At 39.3% G+C, this 21,683-nt stretch overlaps 2 protein-coding genes across 2 annotated transcripts; one reads left to right on the top strand and one right to left on the bottom strand.

Moving 5' to 3' along the window:
• The first annotated feature begins 4,939 nt into the window (after window positions 1-4,939).
• On the top strand, window positions 4,940-10,099 carry sftpba (surfactant protein Ba). The gene is made up of 10 exons (XM_023406454.2): window positions 4,940-5,097; window positions 5,217-5,275; window positions 5,922-5,996; window positions 7,263-7,385; window positions 7,501-7,614; window positions 7,725-7,805; window positions 8,579-8,762; window positions 9,284-9,342; window positions 9,432-9,497; window positions 9,582-10,099. Exons 1-9 carry the CDS (start codon window positions 5,046-5,048, stop codon window positions 9,486-9,488), a joined length of 804 nt encoding a protein of 267 aa, XP_023262222.1. The 5' UTR covers window positions 4,940-5,045; the 3' UTR covers window positions 9,489-9,497; window positions 9,582-10,099.
• A 460-nt stretch (window positions 10,100-10,559) lies between these two features.
• Window positions 10,560-20,314, bottom strand: mat2aa (methionine adenosyltransferase 2Aa). The gene is made up of 9 exons (XM_023406500.2): window positions 19,983-20,314; window positions 17,552-17,629; window positions 16,226-16,348; window positions 15,654-15,766; window positions 15,372-15,515; window positions 14,418-14,636; window positions 13,954-14,136; window positions 13,256-13,389; window positions 10,560-13,141 (listed from the first exon to the last, which is right to left on the bottom strand). Exons 1-9 carry the CDS (start codon window positions 20,074-20,076, stop codon window positions 13,039-13,041), a joined length of 1,191 nt encoding a protein of 396 aa, XP_023262268.1. The 5' UTR covers window positions 20,077-20,314; the 3' UTR covers window positions 10,560-13,038.
• Between the last annotated feature and the right edge of the window lie 1,369 nt (window positions 20,315-21,683).

Below are 21,683 nucleotides of genomic sequence, written 5' to 3'. Positions count from 1 at the left end.
AAAGATGAAATTATTACATGTGCACTCAGTCAAAAGCGTCACAGGCAAGCACAAAATTAAAAATGGTTTTCCACAGCATCAAAGGTGCTAAATGTTCAACATGATGTGATGAGGAGTGTGAGAAAAGAATAGCTTCATGATGAAAGTGGTTCTACTGTTACATTTGCAGGTTCGGTGCAGCAGGGGTCAGCATGATTACATTCAACCATGGGCCAGTTTTTTCAGGGTTGTTCACTAGGGGCCAACTGGGGGTACTGAGGATACACAGGCCTGTAAGTTGACATCTTTGTTAGTAAGGGAATTTTATTTTTCAGTATTTTATTTATATTAATATTAAAACTGATTTATTAATATGTTTTTTTTCCCCATTTAGGAATTGGGACTAAAATTTACAGCAGTTTATGTTCATTTATCAAATAAATAAATAAATAAATATCTTATTTACACTGATCTCTGCTCTGTGTTGCACAATGAGACATGACATATGTAGCTACACATGATAATCAGTGACATGATTCAGTACTGTTGTTGTAGAAAGATCTCATCTACACATCGCCTCCGATTAGGTGTTTATTGGGATTCACATGAGCCTTGTTTTTACATTGTTATGCAGTATCCTACAGAAGGGAAACTGCTGCAGTATCCTACAGCTGCTGCGTGTGCTGCTGTGTGTGCGTGGTACGTTCAGTGTGGTTAAACACACTTTGTAAAGAACAATTTAAATCGTGTTTATCCTTTAGGGTAATGTAATATACTGCTTATTAGTGTTAGCAGAAGAACTATCAGTTAAACCACTGTGAGTATTTTTTTTCATTTTTTCAAATCTTCAAATCAACACTGATGGTTTCAGAGATTGCTCTAGCAATAAAAGAGCATAAATAATAAATAAAGTAAAGTACAAGAGTCTCAAATGGTTCTTAAGTGCAGGAACTGAGTAAATGTAAGTTACTTTTCATCACTGACATTTATAGTGACTCACATGTGGTGTGGAATAACCTGCCGTTTGGTTTTGTTTCCAATGTTTCTCTTTCGATTTTAGCGGCACTGATGCAGCCACAAAGGAGAGTTTATTCTAACAAAAATACCCATTGAATGAATTGAATGAATGATTTTTCACTGCAGCAGTCACCAAGAAATGCCACTCAAAAATGTATCTGATGCACGCAAAGCCTTCGAATGAGACACCTCACAGTGATGGTGTGGTCTCTTCCTCTGTTGGTGCTAAGATACTATACAAAGACTGAAATTAAATTTCACAGGAAGTTTTCTGTTGCTCATCTGACCTCAAAGATCCTCTTTCCACTGGTCTGTGAATCTGCCCAAGAACATACAGAAAAAGGAAATCTAATATTAATAACTTTGCATTTGACCTTTATTTTGGGGAAAACTGTGGGTTGTGATTGGATAGTCTTTGGTTTTAACACGTGAGTCAAAGTTTTGATAACAAACTGCTTCACAAAGCTTCAAAACAAAAAGTATATGACATAACACGAAACATGATATCAATTTAGGATGTTATAATAATGTAGGTAAACAGTTAAAATCAGCTGAAAAGTATGAAAAATCACATCAAATAGAAAAAAGTCTCAGTTATTCAGGATAATCATATCTTGCTGTGACTACTTTGTTCACAACACAGACAAAATTCAATTCACGAGCAGTGGGTGGGAGTGGCAGCAGAAATAACAGAGAGGGAGGCCTCAATTTGTTGACATATAAAACCACAGCTATCAGCTTTTGGCTATGAACCAGCTGGGATATGTGTAAAAACTTGAGGTAAAGTGACCCCGTAACATTTCAAGTTTCTGGAACAGGATAAAACAGGAATATTTTGTATCTATTCTGTATCTGTTTCTAGGCACCTAAATCCTTTGTCAAAGATGACATGGAGATGACATATCCCCAAGTCTCAACCCGATAAGGGAGAAAGAGAGCACTGATTCAAAAAAAAAAGACTATAGATACTTAGGAAACATTTGGTCTCAGATGATGGCCCTTTGTTATCAGTAATAGGGAGTAGAACTGAGTGAAACATCACTTAATATAAAAAGACTCAAAAGCTCTTTTTTTAAGTTGAAGTGTAGGGTATTTGATCTTATGTATAATTCAAGACAAACAGGTTAGATAGATGCATTGAAAATAAAGGCACAACCTCAACGTAACAAAAGCCTGAGAAATCCTCTGAGCACCAGAGCTTCCTCAATTTTGGTCTGGGTTGTGTGCGTGTGTGTGTGTCTAACGCAACATGGCTCCACATCGTAAGGAACTGCCTGAACATGTGACAAACCGTATTGTAAGATTTCATAAAGATGGGAGAGGTTATAAGAGCATCAGAAGGCTACCACAGCTGCAGCAGTGGTTAGGAAGTATAGAAAGAGCCAAAGTACCACAGTGGCTGTCATCAAACAATGTTTCTGACTTGGCACAAGGATTATCTCGTCGCATGAAGTCAACAAGACCGTGCCCAGTATGAAAACCATTTCTCATGAAGCAGCGCAAAACTGATTAAACTTTGCCAAAGGAACACGAAAAGAAGCTTGATGAATGTTGGTCAGATGAAACCAAAATAAATGAGTTTGGATCAGATGCGGTCCAGCACGTTTGGAGTGGACCTGGCCAGGAGCTGGGAGTGTGCTGATATGGCACCATGATGTGAGTTTGTATCCAAATACTGAATGAAAAGATAACTCCCAGTCCCAGGAGAAGAATTTCCCAACATGACTGAGGCTGACTTGACAAGTGAAAATGCCATTGAAGAAACAACTTGGATGGAAACATTTGAAAAGAACAATAGAACCCATGAAAAAACCCCAGTTCGATTTCCTTGTGCTTGACTCCCTCTGCTGTTTCATGCACCGTCTGCCAACTGATTATCATTGCTGTGGAGGACTGAGTGAGTCACACTCGTGCAGGGAAGGATTACACGTACACACAAACAAAAACAGTATCTCTTTGTCCTGCACACAGAGACAGACAGTACAGCCATAGAGGTGTGGAGGACATGCAAGCTCACTTTAATCTATGTTTTAATCCTCTGCAGACTTCAGTGATTAATGCGCTGGAGAAGGTTTGTCATCGTTTTTTCCCCACCATTGTGCAAAGTGCGAGAACATAATTGTAAAGCATATCAAGTAACTGGTGGATGAGACCCACATGCACTCTTATCCACATGTGAGAGCAGCAGGAAGCAACTTTTGCAGGTCAGTCATACGTGCAGGGTGGCAACTAATGATTAGTCCCATTGATGTCATGATATCTCAATTAGCATTTGACTAATTGATTGTTTTGTTCTTCAAAATTGTCTGATCAACATGCAAATGTACAGTACGATGATGTGAAACAGAAAGAAGCAGCACATTTGAGAAACTGAAATTTTCAGTTATTAATTTCAGTTTTTAAATATAATTATCAAAACAGTTATTGTGTCATTTTCTTCAATAGGATATGAATAATCAGCCCGAGTAGGATCTTACATGTCCTGTGTAATTATGTTTCATCCAGTTGTTTCCCAATATCTACAAATCCTCTTTTCACGAAGGGACTAAAACTGTGAGTCAACGTCGCTGACTTGTTGAGCCGTCATTATGTGAGGACTTTGCAACTTGTGTGTTTCAGGGGTTTAAAGAAAAGTTCAACAACAAAGCAAATGTCTCAGTATAAATTATTGATCAGTGCAACTTTGCAGTTTCACTGTTAAAACTGACTCCCACAATGAAAAGGATTTAACTGAGATAAAAATCCCACAAAAGACAAACAGCATTTGTGCTGGCATTTCATTAGTGGTCTATTACATAACAGGTAAATCAGGTGCCTGTCTCATGACAGAGGATAATCTACACGGAACTAAGTAATGTTTGTTTACCACAAACAGGAAGCCTCATGTGGAACAAAGACATGTCTAGAGGCAGCTGAACAGGTACAAAAAATGAAGTAGTTCAAGTCACAAGAAAAGAGGTTTAAATACGAAGTCAGCGAGAGACACTTTACCATCTGAGCTGTGACATGGCAGATCTACAGAGGCAGAAGTGAACTTCTAAAACAGCCAAGAGCCACAATCAAGTCAAGTCAAGTCAAAACGACAAATGTAACTGTCAAGATCACAGATTTACAGAAGCCAATCACCGAAGTCTTTAGGATATGTATCATCTGGGAACTATGAATGTCTGTACAAAATGTTTGTGCCAGTTCATTTAGTAGATGTTGAGAGATTTTACTGGGTAACTGAAAACCGTGACCTGATGGTGTTGCTAGAGAAAAAAGTCAGGGCCTCACCAGAGCATGTAAGACTCATCCTCCTGGGACCATGAATTGCATGTAGTTGAGATCCAGAGAAATTTTGGTCCACAGAGATATTTCAGTGTGGCCCAAAATCATGGGCCAACCTTCAACTGCTGACACTGCCGTCCCTAAAAAATGTTTTTCCATTACTGTTTCTCAGAGGAGACGTGAGATTAGAAATCAGTCTGCAGTGTTGTGAAACAATTAATAGCTTCAGTGTGAGCAGACGGTAGTGCACATACAGTAGGCTACATTATAGTTTTAAAGAGAGGGAGAAGAGAAAGAGAGCTTCACTTTCACATCAACAGTCCTTGTCCTGAGATACAACTCAGTGGGTCCTGGAAGTGAACTGGTTATGTACAATGCCCTTCATATAAAACACCAACATATATCTCAGTCTTCATCATGAGGATCAACCAAACTATAGGGTAGTTTGATGCACTGCAGTCATTACATGTTTTAAATATATCGACAGTACATCTGTTAACACATTTGAATACTTCAAATACACAGTGTCAAGTTTTCACACCTTGATTTGAGGAACTGAGTATGAAACTTGACTAATATTAGCAGATTGAGAATCAAAGAAAAAAAACTGTTCCGCTATGCTAAAAAAAAATGCATGAGTTTTTTTTTTTCTCTCAAATTCTGGTTGGTTGGGATTATCGGGGGCAGGTGGGCCATGTCAAATACAAACTGCACTTGCAGTTCCCTGCACAGATCTAAGGAGGGAAGACATCCAACTACAACCCTGAACTTCACTGAAGATGGCGTTGCTCACGTTCGTGTTGTTTCTCCTCATTGGTCTCCAAGGCAATGGTAAGATAGCGCAAATTTTATCAGTTGTTATAAGATGATGAATTAATTCCTGAAGTGTAAAATCAAAAAAGTGAAACCATTAGCTAAATCACAGTGACGATGAATATTCATCCCCACAGCTCTGCCTTCAACTTTAAATGCAGATGGTTTGCAAAGTGTTCCAGAGGCCATGAGAGCAGTAAGTGACGATTCTTCATTTCTTGTAACTAAAGTATGTTTTTCAAACATAAATTAAACACAAATTTAAAAAAAAAAAAGGCTGATTTTTATTACAGTGCGATGTTTGTAATACTTTATATCCTACTCATTAAGAACATTACTGAACCACAAATATTATTTCCATAAAAAAAATGAAAATAATTCAAAAAATATCCGGGGATCTAGAAAATGATTCCTACATATTTATTTATGAAAATATTGTGCACTAAAATTGTATGTTATGATGCATTTATATATATCATAATCACTGTTCCATTTCTAAGAACAAGCATGCAATAATTGAAACAACACGAATGAATTTAGAAACAAAATGACATGTGAAAGAGAACAGTTTTAATCTCTTTCAGAGGGAACCGAGATTTTCATTTCCTCAAAGTCAGGAAGTGTCTCGGTAAACTTTCAATCTGGAAGATTCAAACAACAAAACTTTTATGTTTTTCTAATATTTCAGTTTTGAATCTGATGGAACTAATACAGCCACGAATGAATTGATCAGCGGTATCTATAACACATGCAACTTAGAATTTGGCAATTGGCATTTGTAAGTGAGTAAACCAGTTTAAGGTATTAATTTATTGTCATTATGTGACTTGTTTTATACTCAGAATGGGGACGTCTGCCAGGACTGCACCAAAATATTTGAACTCCTTGCTGACCTGCTTTCCAATGCAGACCTCCAGGTGAGTGCAATAGTTGACTAAACAGCAAACACATACCAGAGGATCAATATTTGCTCACTGATAATATAAGTATGTCCATATTCATAAGTCAAGATTAAAATGCACACTCTGCTATCTCAAGTGTTTGCTAAGATCTCTGGTTGAATAGTTTTCATTAACAAAAAAAAAATTGAAATTCCTCAAATCATTGTCCACCTGTTCTTTTATCTGCTATAGCACATTCTTCACACTCAGAGATGCAAACTTCCACTTCCTATTTTCTATGCCTGAAGAAAATTGAAATGACATTTCACAGAGAGTTTCTGTTTTTTAACTTTACCGCAAAGATCCTCTTTTCTCTGAGCAGGGTCTGGCCAGGGGGGAGCTGGGGAGTCTGATCTGAATTCAAAGAGACAAAACATAAATTGGTTACTCTCTATATCCCACAACATAAAAGAAATACAGTTTACCACTTATCTAAGCCTATATTTTAGTGAACACACTGGGTTGGGATTGTTAGCTGTGAACGAAAAAGTAAAAGCTCCCTCAGTTCTGTGATGATTCCATGTAAGTATTTGATTTGTGAAATTTATCAATTAGACACACACAGTGCGCCGTGGTTTAAAGATGCAACAACCAAAAGTTTATGAAATAAAATCTTCTACCTAGTAAATAAAAAGTAAAAAGCTAAATTCAGTTACCTCATCAGATTTGTGAATCTGATGATTTTTCTTTAGGGTGAGACATGACTGTGGAAACCATAACGTGAGTTTTCCTCTCTGGTTTCTCGGGAGCTGGCTAGATTAACTGTCAGTTAATGAGCCCGTTGATAAAAGGTCTGTGATTGGCTAAAAGACGTGGGGGCTTGAACTCATGATAGCTTCACTGTCATTGAAAGTGACATTAAATTTAATAATAAATTAAATACAATAAAATTCTACTATTATTATTATTATTATTATTATTAATTAATATGTATTTATATCTGGTTGTTTTAATCTCTTCCTTTGACCATAAGTCATCTGGCTTTCATTGCACCTGTTACTCACAGATGACATGGAGTTACCAGATGACATCATCTGCCCACTATTGTATTTTTTTTGGTTTTTCAGCCTCTATATTTTCTGTGCCTTTAAAGCTCCAAAGAAAAAGAGCAATTAATTATGGAAAAAAAAATCTCTTTATGAAACATTGCTTCAGTTTTCTGACCCTTAATTAAGGGTTGGCAGAAGGGACAATGCTGCACCTCTCCTAAAATGAAAAACAATTGCCACCCCTTCACTTTAGAAAAAGATCATCGATGGCATTGAAAGCGTGTGCAACCACATGCCTGGGCCGACTGCCAAACTCTGCAAAGAAGAGGTGGAGAAGATGCTTCCTCTGGCCATCAACTTCATTACTGCTGTGGCAGTAAGTGTCAGTTTACCAGAATAATATCAGCACTAAAATAACAACGGTGTGACTGCTAGGCTTTACCGTCTGTGTCTCTGTGAGGTCTATTCTCAACACACCTCTTTCTCTGTAGAAACCGGAGGAGGTCTGCAAAATCCTCGGGCTCTGTGGCTCCTGTGACAAACAGGACAAGATGCTCAGCTATTTTGTGAAGGAGGCCCTCCAGGCCGCTGTGGCAAGTGAAGATGTCAGTTCAGTACAACACACAGGGACACATTCGAAAAGAATAATATAATATTTTGTGAAATTTCTTTTTCTTGTGCTTGACTCCCTCTGCTGTTTGTGTCTGTCTATCAGGTGGTGCCCACAACACAATGCTCCTTCTGTATTTTCCTTGTCAAGACTCTGGAGGACCTGCTGCCTAAAGACAGGTCGGAGGTGAGTCACACACACGACACAGTGAGGGAACAAATGTGCACATGAACAAACACAGTATCTTTTTGTCCTGCACACAGACATTCGAATGCCACCAGACAACAACGCTGACAGTGCAGACCCACAGAGGCCTGCTCGTGTTATCATGCTACTGTTACTCTACATCCTCCTCTACACACTGGTGCCGCAGTCAAGCTGCAGGGGATTTCTAAACTTTTGCCCTCCTCCATAAAAATATCCCCAAACTGCTCCTTTCAGGGTGGGACTTAAAATACGAGTCAGCTTCGGTGCCCCCGGGGATGACCCAGATCTTTCAACATCAAACTGCAAATATTTCTCTACCTGCTCCACACCTGATAGTACTTCTTTCAGATACTGATTTGGTATCTGACTGCATTTTATGATTTTACATTGTACTGTATATCCGGTCCGCATTGAAAGAAGAAAAACCAGGAATTAGGCTGATAAACTCTTACGGACAAAAGGATTATCTGAACTTCAGTTGTAAGGAATGTTGCAAAGATATGACATCTTAACGGCATCAAAAGGTTAAACTTTTCTATTGTTAACGAAGAGTTTGCTTTAGATTATTTCAGAAATAATCAACCTCTATTCTATAAAGTTTCATGGCTTCATCAGCTGTAGTGAGGTGTGTTTTAATAATCCTTCACACACAGATGATGTTCTGCACTCACAGTTCAGTGCCGTGCCACCACACAGTGCTGCTGACACTGTGGACACCCAGACTCACGCTGATTTTACTGTCTATTGCACAGGCTGCTGTGATCAAGCTGCTGGAGGAGATTTGTCATATTTTGCCCTCCTCCTACCGCGCCCAGTGTGAGGCCGTCATTGACAAGTTCAGCAAGTCGGTGCTGGAAGCAATCATGAGCTACGCTACGCCCCAGGCCATCTGCGCTCTCATCCACCTGTGTAAAGGGCAGGAGGCTGCTGTTGTAGGTCAGTCCACTTCAGTGATGTGTGCAGGGCTGCAGCCAAGGCTGAGGCTAAGGCTTTTTTTCATTATGGATTTTTGTAATTAACTTGATTCAATGCTCAGGCTGTAAAAAAAAAACTTCACTGCTTCACTCTGAAATCCAAAGGTATATAGACTATTTATACAGCAGATTTGAACTTGCTATAGCAGGGAAAGTACAAGTTTAGCTAATAATAATGTTGATATAATAATGAAGAATTATAATAATGATGGCCCTGTTACATTTATGTATCCCCATATTAAACCAAGTCAAGTAGCATGCACTTCATTTTGCAGTTACACTGGACGAATTGAAATAGCCACTGTGACAGACGTTTTCAATTAAATGATACAAAAACGAACATATTTGGTCACATTTTCTAGAGGCTAGAACCAGCAAATGTTTATCCAAAAAAAATTTAAAAAAAGGATTATTAATCAACAATCAAATCAATTCTCTTCCTCATCTTCTATTAAAAAATCAAATGTTTCTTTTTTCACCCAGATCCGTGCACTTTGATAACGTACAGGTGCAGAGACATGAAGACTGCCCTCAGATGTGGAGTAAGTAAACAGCCATCAGGTTGTGAAGCTGATTAAATGAATTAATCCTCTGATCAAATTTTTACCTGCGACCGCTCTGCTCCAAACAGACTGTGTTCTACTGTCAGAGATTCGCCTGGAAGCCTCTCGACTACAACACGATCTAACATGTTGAGGTAGGTGGGACTTCATGAGAGTTTTGTGACATATTAAATAAGAAAATATACGGTAAAATAATATCCGGTAACTGCTCTTTTCAGGGTGGGATGAAAAAAAGAGTCAACACCGGTGCCCCCATGGATGACTCAGCTCTTTCAACATCAAACTGCAAATATTTATCTACCTGCACCACAGCTGAGGCAGTCTCTCTATAATTTTTTTCAGATGTGATTGCTGCATTTGATATCTTACTGCATTTTATGATTTTGCTTTGTATACTCTCTGCATTGAGAAGAAAACAGGAACTTAGGCTGAAAACCTATTACGGAGGAAAGGATTATCTGAAAGGATCAGAAGGTTAAAAGCTTAAAGTTTCATAATTATACTCTACACTGATTCTTTTCTATTTTTAATTAAGATTTTTCTTGACATTTTTGTACTAACCTCTTTTCTATAGATAACATGTCATGGCTTCACCAGCTTTAATGAAGTGTCTTTCTGTAACCTTTCAAATACAGATGATTTCAGGAGAATGACCTGAATAAATTTTGAGGTGTGAAACATCACTAGAACTGACTTACCTACTCTTTTGCCATTAAAGAAGCACTTCACTAATTTATCTATGTGAGTTTTTCATAGACTGGTATTACAATATAATTTTTCAACAGCACTCGGATCTAAATCCGGAGCCTTATGAGAATTGCGATCCAACTTCAGTGGTAATGCTTCCTGATCTTGAACTTTAGCATTTCAGATTTCAAAGTGAAGTGAGGGGAATGTGTTTTTATGCGACGGGCAATTACTGAGAGTAGAAAGAGCCACAATAGAAAATAATCTAATTATTTTGTGTCAATGAACTTCTATTCTTTTTAAATACTGGCACCTACAGCTGCTTTTCACTATTTTAATTTTCCATCTACAGCATTTTGTCACTGGTTGTTGCAACAACCTCCACATGCAAATGATCATTTGAATTAATTATTTAGGCTCATACCATATAAACTAAGGTTGGACATAATCTACAGCATTACCTTAACATAAACCTGCTGTATGATAGAAAATAAATAGCCAAAAGCACATCCTTTAAGCACAAGCAAGCGTGCAGTTTATTTGAAGGGTTTAAAAGAGAAACTCAACAACAAGTCAGACTCCTCAGTGTGAATTATTGAAGAGGGCAACTTCGCAGCCTCGGGGTAAAAACTGGGTGGGGGCAGGGTCAATAGGCAAGGAGTCAGATATTTGGGGGCATGGGAAAGGGGCATTGCTGAAAATTAGAAAAGGCACTTTAACACACATTCAGCGACCACACTGACACACTCACTTCCGATCTTTTAAAAAATTATTTTACAGAGAAAGAAAAAATATCCTCAAACTCTTCCACCCACAGGAGACCATGTAAACAGGCTGGTTTCTCTGTACAACACCAACCAATCATTTGCCTTGTCTGTGGATGAGCTAGAAGACGCAAACATATTATTAAAAAAAAAAAAAAATCTTTGAGAGGTTAAGTCATTTCACCAGATGATCACAGATAGATCAATTTAAACTGCTTCCACAGCACCACTCTGTGGCTCCTGTATGAGGTTTCTCTGTAATACACTCAAGGAACCACAAGGTGATGCCAGAGGAGTCAAACTAAAGACGACATATCAGTGTTATTACAGTAGAAAAAAAATCTTCAATTGAGTATTGTTTATGGGGACACAGTGCCATTTAGCTACACGATGAAGAGACAATAACTGTGCACACAGCTCAGACCAGGGACCAACTGTGGTGATTCTAACAGTGATTACTAATTTCACTCCGGCTTACAGCTGGCTTAGCATCAACTATGCATCTATACTGTGTGGATACACATCCAGGAGTAAAGTCAAGGAACAGGGTGACTAAGGAAGCATTCAAAAGGCATATACTGTGTATTCACAACAACTTGGGTTCAAACCTGGCCAAGGTCTCTGGAACATTTCCTCCCTCACCTTATCTACATTTCTTACAAAGTAAAAAGGAAGATAGGAAAACTTGTGACTTGTGCCATCCATGACACACAGTGTGATGGTGCAGAGAATGAATACGTTTTTTTTTTTTTTTTTTTAAACAAATAAATAAATAAATAAAAAGAAAAATTTCAGCTGCAAGCGCGACATTCATTTGGGAACTACTGTGCGTGTAACATTGAAAACAGAAGCCTTTGCATTTTTGGGTAACTTCAAGAAATAATGTGCTGTGCAGTTCCAGTGGAAGATTCAAAATCCACAAGCATAAAGTTACATATCTGATCCCATGTTCTCATTTGTACGAAACTTAACTCTGCTGAGAAGACGAGAGCAGTAATGTCTTACATTCACTAAGCTGATTGTGCACTGCCTCTTATCTCTTTGTCTTGGTCTGGCTGTGGCACTGTTCTTTATCCATACCAGTGCACTTTTTATACTGTAGGCAGGAGTGACTAAAGATGTCAGGGCCTGAAACGTGTGCAACTGAGTCGAAAACAGTTTAGATAATGTAACTTGTGTCTTAGATTTTTCAGTTGTCCTTCCTCGCAAGTCAAACTATTAGGTCCCACAATAGTCAAATGCCACTATATAAATCTTTCAAGTACAGTGTTGCCATTGGATAACGGCAGACCCTGTCCAGATGCTACTGAGCCTGGGTTTCTCTGTAGCTACTCCCAGAGTCAGTCTCAGGAAGGGTGAGTACTGTATCACGTCTTTATCTTGGTCAGTAGAACATTGACACATTCAACATCATCTGAAACATTCACATGACATTTAAAACTAACAAAATAAATTACAAAAATGGAGTGATTTCATGGTGCAGCCCAACATAACCACAGGGTCATTAGCAGCTTCTGACTTCTCTGTAAAACGTCAGAAAAACATGGCCTGAAGGGACAGCACAAATACAAAAATTAGCAGGTTTTATAGAAAGTGTTTGACCCCATTTGTGCCATAAAAATTGCAAAAGCAGGGAGGGTGTGTGCCGTGAGGGGGAACTGAGGTGATGCAACACAAAATGGCTATTAACCCAACAATGTTAGGTGAAATGGAAAATGACGTGTTGCCATTAGAGCGGATGGCAATCACTGATCTCTTCTACAACTAAACTGCAATGAGATTTGGATTTTAAAAGCTGAGGAATACCAGAAATGTTTTCACGACTGGTAAATATTTGCATGGTCCAGATAAACTGTCAATAATACCTATCAGTGTCAGGAAACTAAAAAAAAAAAAAAAAAAAAAAATGAGGTGAGCCACCACATCTAAGATGAATAAAAGCTGGCAGCACTGCTCAAATCTATACGCACACTCTTTTCATGTCTGTTCAGGTGAATATCTTGGCAACTGAAATACTATTGTATTCTGTTCAAGGATGTGTACAACACCAATAGGTGGGGAAAGGGTATCTTTTCATGTAGTAGAGGCTGTGGTGATGTGGCTGTTTGTGCGAGAAGGAAGGAGAGGGAGGAGGAGAAAGAGGAGGAGGAAGGAGGGAGGTAGACAAACACATAGGTTTATCTGTAATACACCTAAGGCCCGCTGGGAGATTAGAGGAGGAGGTTCAGTACTTCATCTTCTTGGGCACCTCCCATGAAAAAACGTCACGACCAAAGTGACCGTAAGCTGCTGTGCGCTGGTAGATGGGTTTCTTCAGGTCAAGATCCCTGAGACAGAAATTAAATGATGATTTATAAAAACCTGAAATATGTGTAAAATGTGTATAATGGGGATTTTAATTGTTTGTTAGCAAAACTCTAAAATTGGACACCGCACCGTACCTCACGATAACTCCTGGACGGAGGTCAAAGTTCTTCTTCACGATGTCCAGCAGCTCCTTCTCGCTCTTCTGGGATGTCCCATAGTGGAAGATGGAGATCGAGAGGGGATGGGCGACTCCAATAGCATAGGATACCTAAAACAGTTATCAACAATTATGTACAGAACTTTAGCTAAGACAGGAGAGACATTTTAAAATCCAGAAAGCATTCAGCATAGTCTACCTATCTTTTTCAGTATTTCAGAATTCAGTTTTGAAAATGTTTGGGGAAAGGTAAAGTTTTTGAATTTGTACCTGGGTCTCTTAAAAAACAAGTACTAACATGAACTCTGTGGTAAAAGAAATGTGAAAAATGTTGTTTGTAAGCTTTTCCTTTACTACAGTGGCAACTAGAACTAGATGGATAAGTCGGCCTGGTCAATATATAGACATACTAGCTTATCACGAATGTCAGTACAGAAAGGTTATTTAGACACTGTGGCATAGTTTGTCCACCTGAGAACCTGTTTGTATGGTGAAATATCAATATCAAACTCCAAAATCCAGCATCAGTCTGTCTGTAGTGACACTCGATGAACAGAGGACACATAAAGCAAACACAATTAAAGCTAATTTGTTTGCTAAAAACAGTCTCACCTTCAGGCCTTACTAATACATACTGTAGTAACCCCTCAACGGTTTGTTATACTGCACACTCACCTGGACCAACACACGCTTGCAGAGCCCAGCTTTTACCAGAGATTTGGCCACCCAGCGGGCAGCATAGGCAGCAGAGCGATCTACCTTTGTGTAGTCCTTCCCGGAAAAGGCTCCACCTCCATGAGCCCCCCAACCCCCGTAAGTATCAACAATGATCTTACGCCCAGTCAGACCGGCATCACCCTTTGGGAAAGAACAGTCTCGTTACCTACAGGACTTTGAGTTTATGAACATTTGACACAAATACATTTGACAGAAGCATTTTAGAACAGCTACTTTTTACTCTTTTTTTCTGTAAATATATCATAATTAAATTAAAAAGATTTGGGCCCATAACAACATGTTTTCACTGAAACTTCGATTCAAATCAATTGCATGGATCTGGTAACAAATGAACATTTTAATTGTCTTTAGTGTGACGAGGAACTAAAGAGGCACAGAGTTTAAAGAAGCTCTTGTCTCACCTGTGGTCCTCCAATGACAAAGCGGCCACTGGGCTGCAGGTGGTATACGGTGTCATCATCGAGATAGCCACTGGGAACCACGGCTTTCACCACATGCTCCTTCAGACAGTGACGCATCTCATCCAAACATACACCCTCATCATGCTGCACAGACACCACAACGGTGTGGACACGCAAGGGCACCATGGCGCCCCGGTCTTGACGGTACTGAACGGTCACCTGAAGGGGGGAAAAAAAACAAACAATGAATAAATATTCTAAAGCTCATAGACACACACCCTTCCCTTACGCAATGTAAATAAATAATGTGTACATTCTCCTAACAGTGACTGATATACCCCCTAACCCTAGAATCACATTTGATGTGGACGTCATTATCTTCCTAATGTTAACTTAAATTACTCTTGGATTCAGAGAGTGTGTTGTTGCTTGTTGCTCTGAGATACGAAAGATGGGAAAAACTGCTGCGCATTACGTATAGTGAAATAATTAGTCAATTAATCGTTGACCGACTGACTGAAAATGAACTGGCAAGAATTTCATTTATCAGCCAAAAAATGCCAAACATTCACTGGTTTTAGCGTCTCATATGTAGGATTAGCTGCTTTTCTATTTCATATCATTGTAAATTGAACAACTTCAGTTTTTGGAGTTGAGACATCACCTTGGGCTCTGACAACTTGCTACTGGATTTCTTTTTAAATTTCCCAACATTTTATAACGTATGCAATTATCTTAGAAAATGTCAACACATCAATCAATGATTGAAATAGCAGCTCTTATTTATAGCAGTAGAATATTTCTCTGAGCACCTTTCAAATATATATTTGTAAAGAAACATTTAAACCAAGTATTATGGAAGCTTTAAAAAAAACCCTGCAATGCAGTGTTTTCCGCGCTTTACTTTCTAAGCAATGCAGATGGATTATGTCGAAGTAAGTTCCCTTGTCTAACCTGAGTTTTGGAATCGGGTCGGAGCCACGGCAGTGTTCCATTTCGGCGTAATTCGGCCATCTTGGCATTGAGCTTGTGGGCCAGGACAATAGTGAGGGGCATACACTCCTCAGTCTCATCAGTTGCATATCCAAACATCAGGCCCTGTCAGGGGTGCAGTTGCAAATAATAGCATGAATAGAGGGGAAAAATAATATGACAAACTCCATCACCACCACATTTTCTGACTCCAGTTACCCAACTGTGGCCCAAACACAAACATAAATGTAAGAACCCTCCGACCTGGTCGCCAGCTCCTACATCTTCCTCTTTCCGATCCAGATGAACACCCTGAGCAATGTCAGGGGACTGTTGCTCCAAAGCCACCAACACATTGCAGGTCTTGTAGTCAAAGCCTGTAGAACAAGACAAGTGAGCCTCAGTAAACTACTTCACATGTCAATCTGCACCACTGATCCTCACATACAGTATGATTTACAACTAAATATGACTCATCATGTATGAACAAACAGTATGGAACAGGTCTGTCTGGATTCATCTCATTCACAATAGTGTAATGTAAGGTGATTTTCCATTCAGTCAAGGTGGCTTCATTAAAGCTGACACGTAAGACTCCTTATATCTGCATCTTTCCAGGAACCCTTCATGTTCAGCCTGAGGGACAGGACATCACCTACGAGAGGTGCATAGCTTTCGGTGCCTCCTGAACAGGTAGCCTACTTGGTTTTAGGTCATTACTCACACCCAACAGACAAACCTTTTTCTTCACGGTTCGTTTGTGCGTAAGAGAGAGGCTTTAACTACATGAATCTCAACCCTAACTAAACCGCGACAACCAACTTTCATAACCGCACCTTTGGAGGAGTCGTCATAGCCGATGTGCTTGATTGCGTCTCTGACGATCTTCTGGTAGTCAACGTTGGCCCTGGAGGTGATCTCCCCGGCCAGCAGGATCATCCCTGTCTTAGCAACAGTCTCTGTGGACACAGGGACATGCAGTGTGAGGGATGAAAACAAGGAAGGTGGAAGGAACAAGGAGGTGAAGGGAAACAGAGCACGTTGGCTGGCATACTGAAGCAGGTTTAAATTTGTGTTTAGATAATTTTACATTTGAAGACATGCAGACCATATATAATATTATGAAAAAATGTGCAAGGGCTGCACCTAATGATTATTTCACTGTTAATTAATGTGACAGTTATTTTATATATTAATAGATTTTTTGTTTGGTCTATAAAACATCAGAAAACAGTGAAAAATATCCACCACAACACAGTATATATAACACAGTATTTCAGTATATTTAAAATATTTAGCCTCTACGAATTGTTGCAGTTTTATCATCAACATCTAAATCTACCATATAAAACTTTAAATCTTGATGCAGGATGTAAACCATTGGTCTAGCCCCCCCCCACTTTTGGATGATATGTCCAATGAATCTCTGGCAGATGGCCTTTTATCCAGCAGATTCGAATTTCCAAAGTGTGTGATACAATATTTTTTACCTCGTCAACCTTCAAGCAGTAAAACATAATGCAAATAATCAACCTCTAAAAGCACAGGTTGTGAGTTGTGAGTGGTTGCATGATGTCCAACACAGCATAAAAACTTTAAAGGCTTTGAAATCTTAGTGTTAAAGTGGGATGGATCAACAGCTATCACTGGTTAGACTGGTTCTCACAGCCAACCGGAAAGTTTGCCTGCCAGTACCCCCTCTCACTTAGTTGTTCAACTTCATGCCCTGGCACTCGGTAAATATCCTGAGTCTTAGGTAAAGCCAACAAACAAAGACCAAATGTACCCAATTCTGAAATTAAACATCCCATCCTTGGAAGATTGCAATGTCACGCCTTCATCACCTGCATCTCTGTATTCGTATACGCACAATATGGTCATTTCATGGAAACAGAGAACATTATAAAAACGTGCAATGGGGAATTTTAGCTCCTTGTTTTGCTCCTGAGTTTGGTTCCAAGAGCTCCTTCACTGTGTGTTTCAGAGAATTAACATGATACAGTAGAAAATATTTCTCAACAGAGGAAACAAAAGAAGCAACGTGTGTAAATGAGGGGACCTGCTTTGCTAAACGCCTCATCTCGCATGTCCACATTTTGACAACAAATACTCAGTGAACAATAGCCTCTGTGGTCATCTTGCTTTGCTGTGTAAAGACTTACCACATGCTACTTTGGCATCAGGGTCTTGTCTGAGGTGTGCGTCCAACACAGCATCACTGATCTGGTCACAAATTTTATCTGTGGAGTAACACGTGAAAATTTTTAACCTGTTGACACACAAGATTTTCACCTATGCTCTGCTTAAAGATAAATATGCAAACACACACAGTAGAAGACTTGTTACATGTAGTTACACTTACAAGTTCCCACCACTATGATATATATATATTTATACATATATATATATATATATATAAACATTTAAAATTAGTTCACATTCTTGGTTACTGAGGTGTTAAATTCACTAAACTACAACCTGCCTATATACAGAAACACATTTATTTTATTCCACTCAAGCAACAATGGCATATTTATTTATATATGTATATATGTAGAGCATGCTCATGATTACTAATCAATGCAGTGTTTTTAAACACAAAGTTTTAGTGCTAAAATCACGGTTTTGTGCACTTGCACCTGTTTCCTAATGCAGCTATTTATCAGAACTGGTTTAACATAATCTAAATCCATTCAAAGTACAAGAACAAAAGGTCCAAAAAAAAACAGGAAACAGAACAGGAAACATCAGGAAAAACTTTCCAAAATGATAATATCAATAATGAATCACTTCAAGAACTTATTATTTACAACATAGTCACTGGTGATCCTGACAGAATATGGTCTATCTACTATTGGACAATCTTTAAAACACATTTATTTTCTGGCCCCTGTTGCAGTTTGCATGAACATGAAGCACACAACCAAGACAGGCTCTCTCTTGTCCCTGTGCGTTGGTCTATACCTCTGATGACTACTGATGTGTATGCAGTGATGAATATTTGTGATAACTTCTAACATCTTCTCCAAGTTTATTGTGATCTCACTGTTGTTTCTACCTCCTCCATTCCTCAAGTCCTGCAGGGTCTTCCGCCCTGAAATATTCTGTAATTATTCCAAAACACAACTCAAGACAGGAGTGACAGCATTCCTAGGATGGCTGAAGCTGTTCGGATGTGTTCCAAATATTTTCTTCACCCACTGTAAATGCCAAGTGTAAAGGAACTCCTTGAAGCATATCATTATTGGAGATCTCTGTGGGTACTTCTACTGTACTCCAACTATAAAGTGTGTGGATTTGACTACTTTACACCCACAGTTTAGCGGCAGCCCCTGCAGTACCTATATTTAGGAGTACTGGTAAGCCTATTATCCGTTTCAATAGAGCTGCCCCCACTGCCCCAGTGTAAGACTGAAAACTGTGCTGTATTGTATGACTAGCTGCTGAATAGATCTGCAATTTAAATGTTGTATGGAACAGATGGACAACCAGCTAACACTAACAACCTAATACAACAGCCCTGCAATAAATCCAACCTTAATGAGGGTTATAATGTTCAGTTTTTGTTTAATCTGTTCATGGTCACTTTGGAGACTTTGGATAATCTACCCTTGCTGATGCAAACTACAGCTTCCAAAATAAAGCTGAAGCTGCAACATAGATTTATAGCAGGGCTGTCCTATTGGACTGTATTAGTTTTGAGGTGTTTTGAGTGAGGTGTACCTGATGAACTGCCAACTGAGTGTATATTACAAATGTCTGGAACTTTCTATGTCATGGTGCAATTTTGAAGCTCAAAATTTGTTAGCTATTCTATAACTCTGGACTTAAGATGGGAAAGAAAGAGATTTTTCTATTGTCCATTACCAAACAAAGATTCATATTCATTCATTTATAAACAGGCTTTAAGACTTAAAAAACTAAAAGGATAATTTTCAATTTTGGAGAGTAACCACCGCACAGTTTAATAAATCTAATATTAAAGTAATCTCTTTGTAATCTTTGTATGAGATTACTGCTTAGACAGTAACAAACCTGCTGCTTCTGTATACATGTCACATCCAGTCCAGTGCTACTGGAGCCACTGTCATGATGCAATAACTGTCTTTCCTGACTTAGCAGTAACAACAAAATACACACCTTAACTTATAATTATTACCAGCTACAGACACCGCTCCTGTTAAGCGTAGACACATTTTGAAATCATATAAGAAAACCTTGTGGCGCCACATGACAGGCACCAACAGTTACTGACATGAGGTTAGCTTTAACAGCTAGCTGCCGTGTTGTTAGCATGCAGCCGCGACTTTCCAAATTAACTCCAAAGCCTGTATTTTCCCCATCCTATGACAGGACTGTTGTCATTTACTGTGTGAATTACATGTGGGCTACTTTTACACTGTACGTAGAGCTAGTTTTAAAGTGTGTTGACAGAGATACAGGGAGGATGAACCGGCTACTTAGTGAACAGCTGACAGACAACAACACGGTAACAGCTAATGGTAACGTGCCACATGACCTTGTTTGAGAGGCTAACAGGATGCTATCAGGCTAATTATGGTGGTCAGCGACCTCAGAGACAGGCAAACTTACCGGGGTGTCCTTCTCCGACCGATTCAGAAGTGAAGAGGAAGCAGTCTTCATCAATGAAGGAGTCGTTGTGGAAGCCGTTCAGATGGGAGTTCATTTTAGTCTATAGACACACTGTTAGCTAACCAGCTAGCCGCTCAGACAGCGAGACCTGCTCTTACAGTTCAGAAGGCGGACAGAGTTTTGCAGTCTTTACACAGGTATCCTGCTGTCACTCACACAATCACACACAGAGCTACCACACTGCTTTAAGCTCCTGCTTCCCGGATGAAAAAAGTGCGGGTCGGGCAGCTCTACTTATTCTCCTGGAGAACTTCTTCAGACCCTTCCAGTCATTTCTCTGCAGCCAATGTTGTTGTTGAGCACAGACCATGTGGTGCGAGGGGGTGTGCTCTAGTGAAGGCAAACTAAAAAATGCCCCTGAGGTGAGAAGCACCTTAACGGCTGCTATGAAGTGTATTTGCTTTGATTATTTCACTTATTTGATGTATTTTTAAAGTCCTGGAGAACTATTACAGGCCTAAGAGGAGATCAGTATTTTACTTATTTTATTAATTTCCATAAGACTTGAATAGGTGAAGGGATCCAGTATTTTATCTGACAGGGATTTTTAGAGGCCAGAAGAAGTCAAATTACATATTTTTCTGTTATTTTAAGGCTCTTTATAGGCCAGAGGAGGAGATTGTATCCAGTATTTTACCTACAGTGACAAGAAGAAATAAGTGAAAAAGTATGTGAACCCCTCGGCTAAAGGCATCAACAAAAAAAAGAGTTATCAAACCTGGATACCTGTGGGCTAAAAAAATCAATGAAATATTTTAAATCTGCTATTCACAAGAAATATCTGCAGATGTGAACCATGACTTGATCTGCATACAGCGGAAAGATCATCTCAAAGAGTTTAAATATTCCACATCAGACAAACTGTCTATAAATGGAGAAGATTTAGATCTGTGGCTTGTCTCCCTAGATGTGGGCTTCCAGCTAAGATGGCTCCAAAAGCTAAACACAGAATGATCAGTAACGTTAATGAACGACCACAAAAGCTTGAAGGAAACGTCAAAGCTGGTTAACATCTTTGTTCACAAGTCTACCTTATGCAAATCACTGTGCATGGTCGCATGAGGCATGGTACCTACCATGAATACCAAAAAGGAAGCCGCTGCTCTCCAATAAAAATGTCACTGTGTGCCTGAAGTTTGCCAAAGAGCAACTTGACACTCCACAACTCTACTGGCAAAATTTTTTATGGACAGATGAAAATAAGGTTGAACTGTTTTGGAAGAACACGCAGCACTATGTAATGTGTCATGTGTCATGTGCAACATGAAAACATCATCCCAAAGGTGAAGAACAGTGGAGGGAGCATCATGATTTGGGGGCTTTGCTACCTCTGGTCCTTGACAGCTCGACATCACCAAGTGGAAAATGAATTTTATCAAGGGACTGTATCTTACATGATAATGTCGGGGGGGGGGGGGGGGGGGGCTAAGCTGAGTAGAAGTTGGGTGATGCAGCAGAACAAAGACCCTAAATAAATAATACAGAATAACTTTAAACAAAGCGAATCCACCTGTAGGACAGGCCCAGTCAGAACCCAGACCTAAGTCCAGTAGAGACGCTGTGGCGTGAACTGAAGAGAGCCGCTAACTCCAGACATCCTAAGAATATATCTAAGCTGAAGCAGTTCAACATTGTACAGGT

Source organism: Seriola lalandi, unplaced genomic scaffold (assembly GCF_002814215.2).
Source record: "Seriola lalandi dorsalis isolate HSWRI2012SDOR001 ecotype SW California unplaced genomic scaffold, Sedor1 jcf7180002054309, whole genome shotgun sequence".
Classification (NCBI taxonomy): domain Eukaryota; kingdom Metazoa; phylum Chordata; class Actinopteri; order Carangiformes; family Carangidae; genus Seriola; species Seriola lalandi.
The sequence above is the reverse complement of the archived record's forward strand: the minus strand, read 5'-3'. Positions and strand labels throughout refer to the sequence as shown.

What these genes read in the sequence shown, in the direction of transcription:
- sftpba (XM_023406454.2), top strand. Translation starts at nt 5,046, where the DNA reads ATGGCGTTGCTCACGTTCGTGTTGTTTCTCCTCATTGGTCTCCAAGGC. An exon ending in TTCCAGAGGCCATGAGAGCA is followed by an intron (nt 5,276 to 5,921) that starts GTAAGTGACGAT and finishes TTTTATACTCAG; the next exon opens with AATGGGGACGTCTGCCAGGA. An exon ending in CCGCTGTGGCAAGTGAAGAT is followed by an intron (nt 7,615 to 7,724) that starts GTCAGTTCAGTA and finishes TCTGTCTATCAG; the next exon opens with GTGGTGCCCACAACACAATG.
- mat2aa (XM_023406500.2), bottom strand. Translation starts at nt 20,076, where the DNA reads ATGAACTCCCATCTGAACGGCTTCCACAACGACTCCTTCATTGATGAA. An exon ending in TTGTCATTGGAGGACCACAG is followed by an intron (nt 14,137 to 14,417) that starts GTGAGACAAGAG and finishes TCTTTCCCAAAG; the next exon opens with GGTGATGCCGGTCTGACTGG. An exon ending in GCAAGCGTGTGTTGGTCCAG is followed by an intron (nt 13,390 to 13,953) that starts GTGAGTGTGCAG and finishes TAACTGTTTTAG; the next exon opens with GTATCCTATGCTATTGGAGT.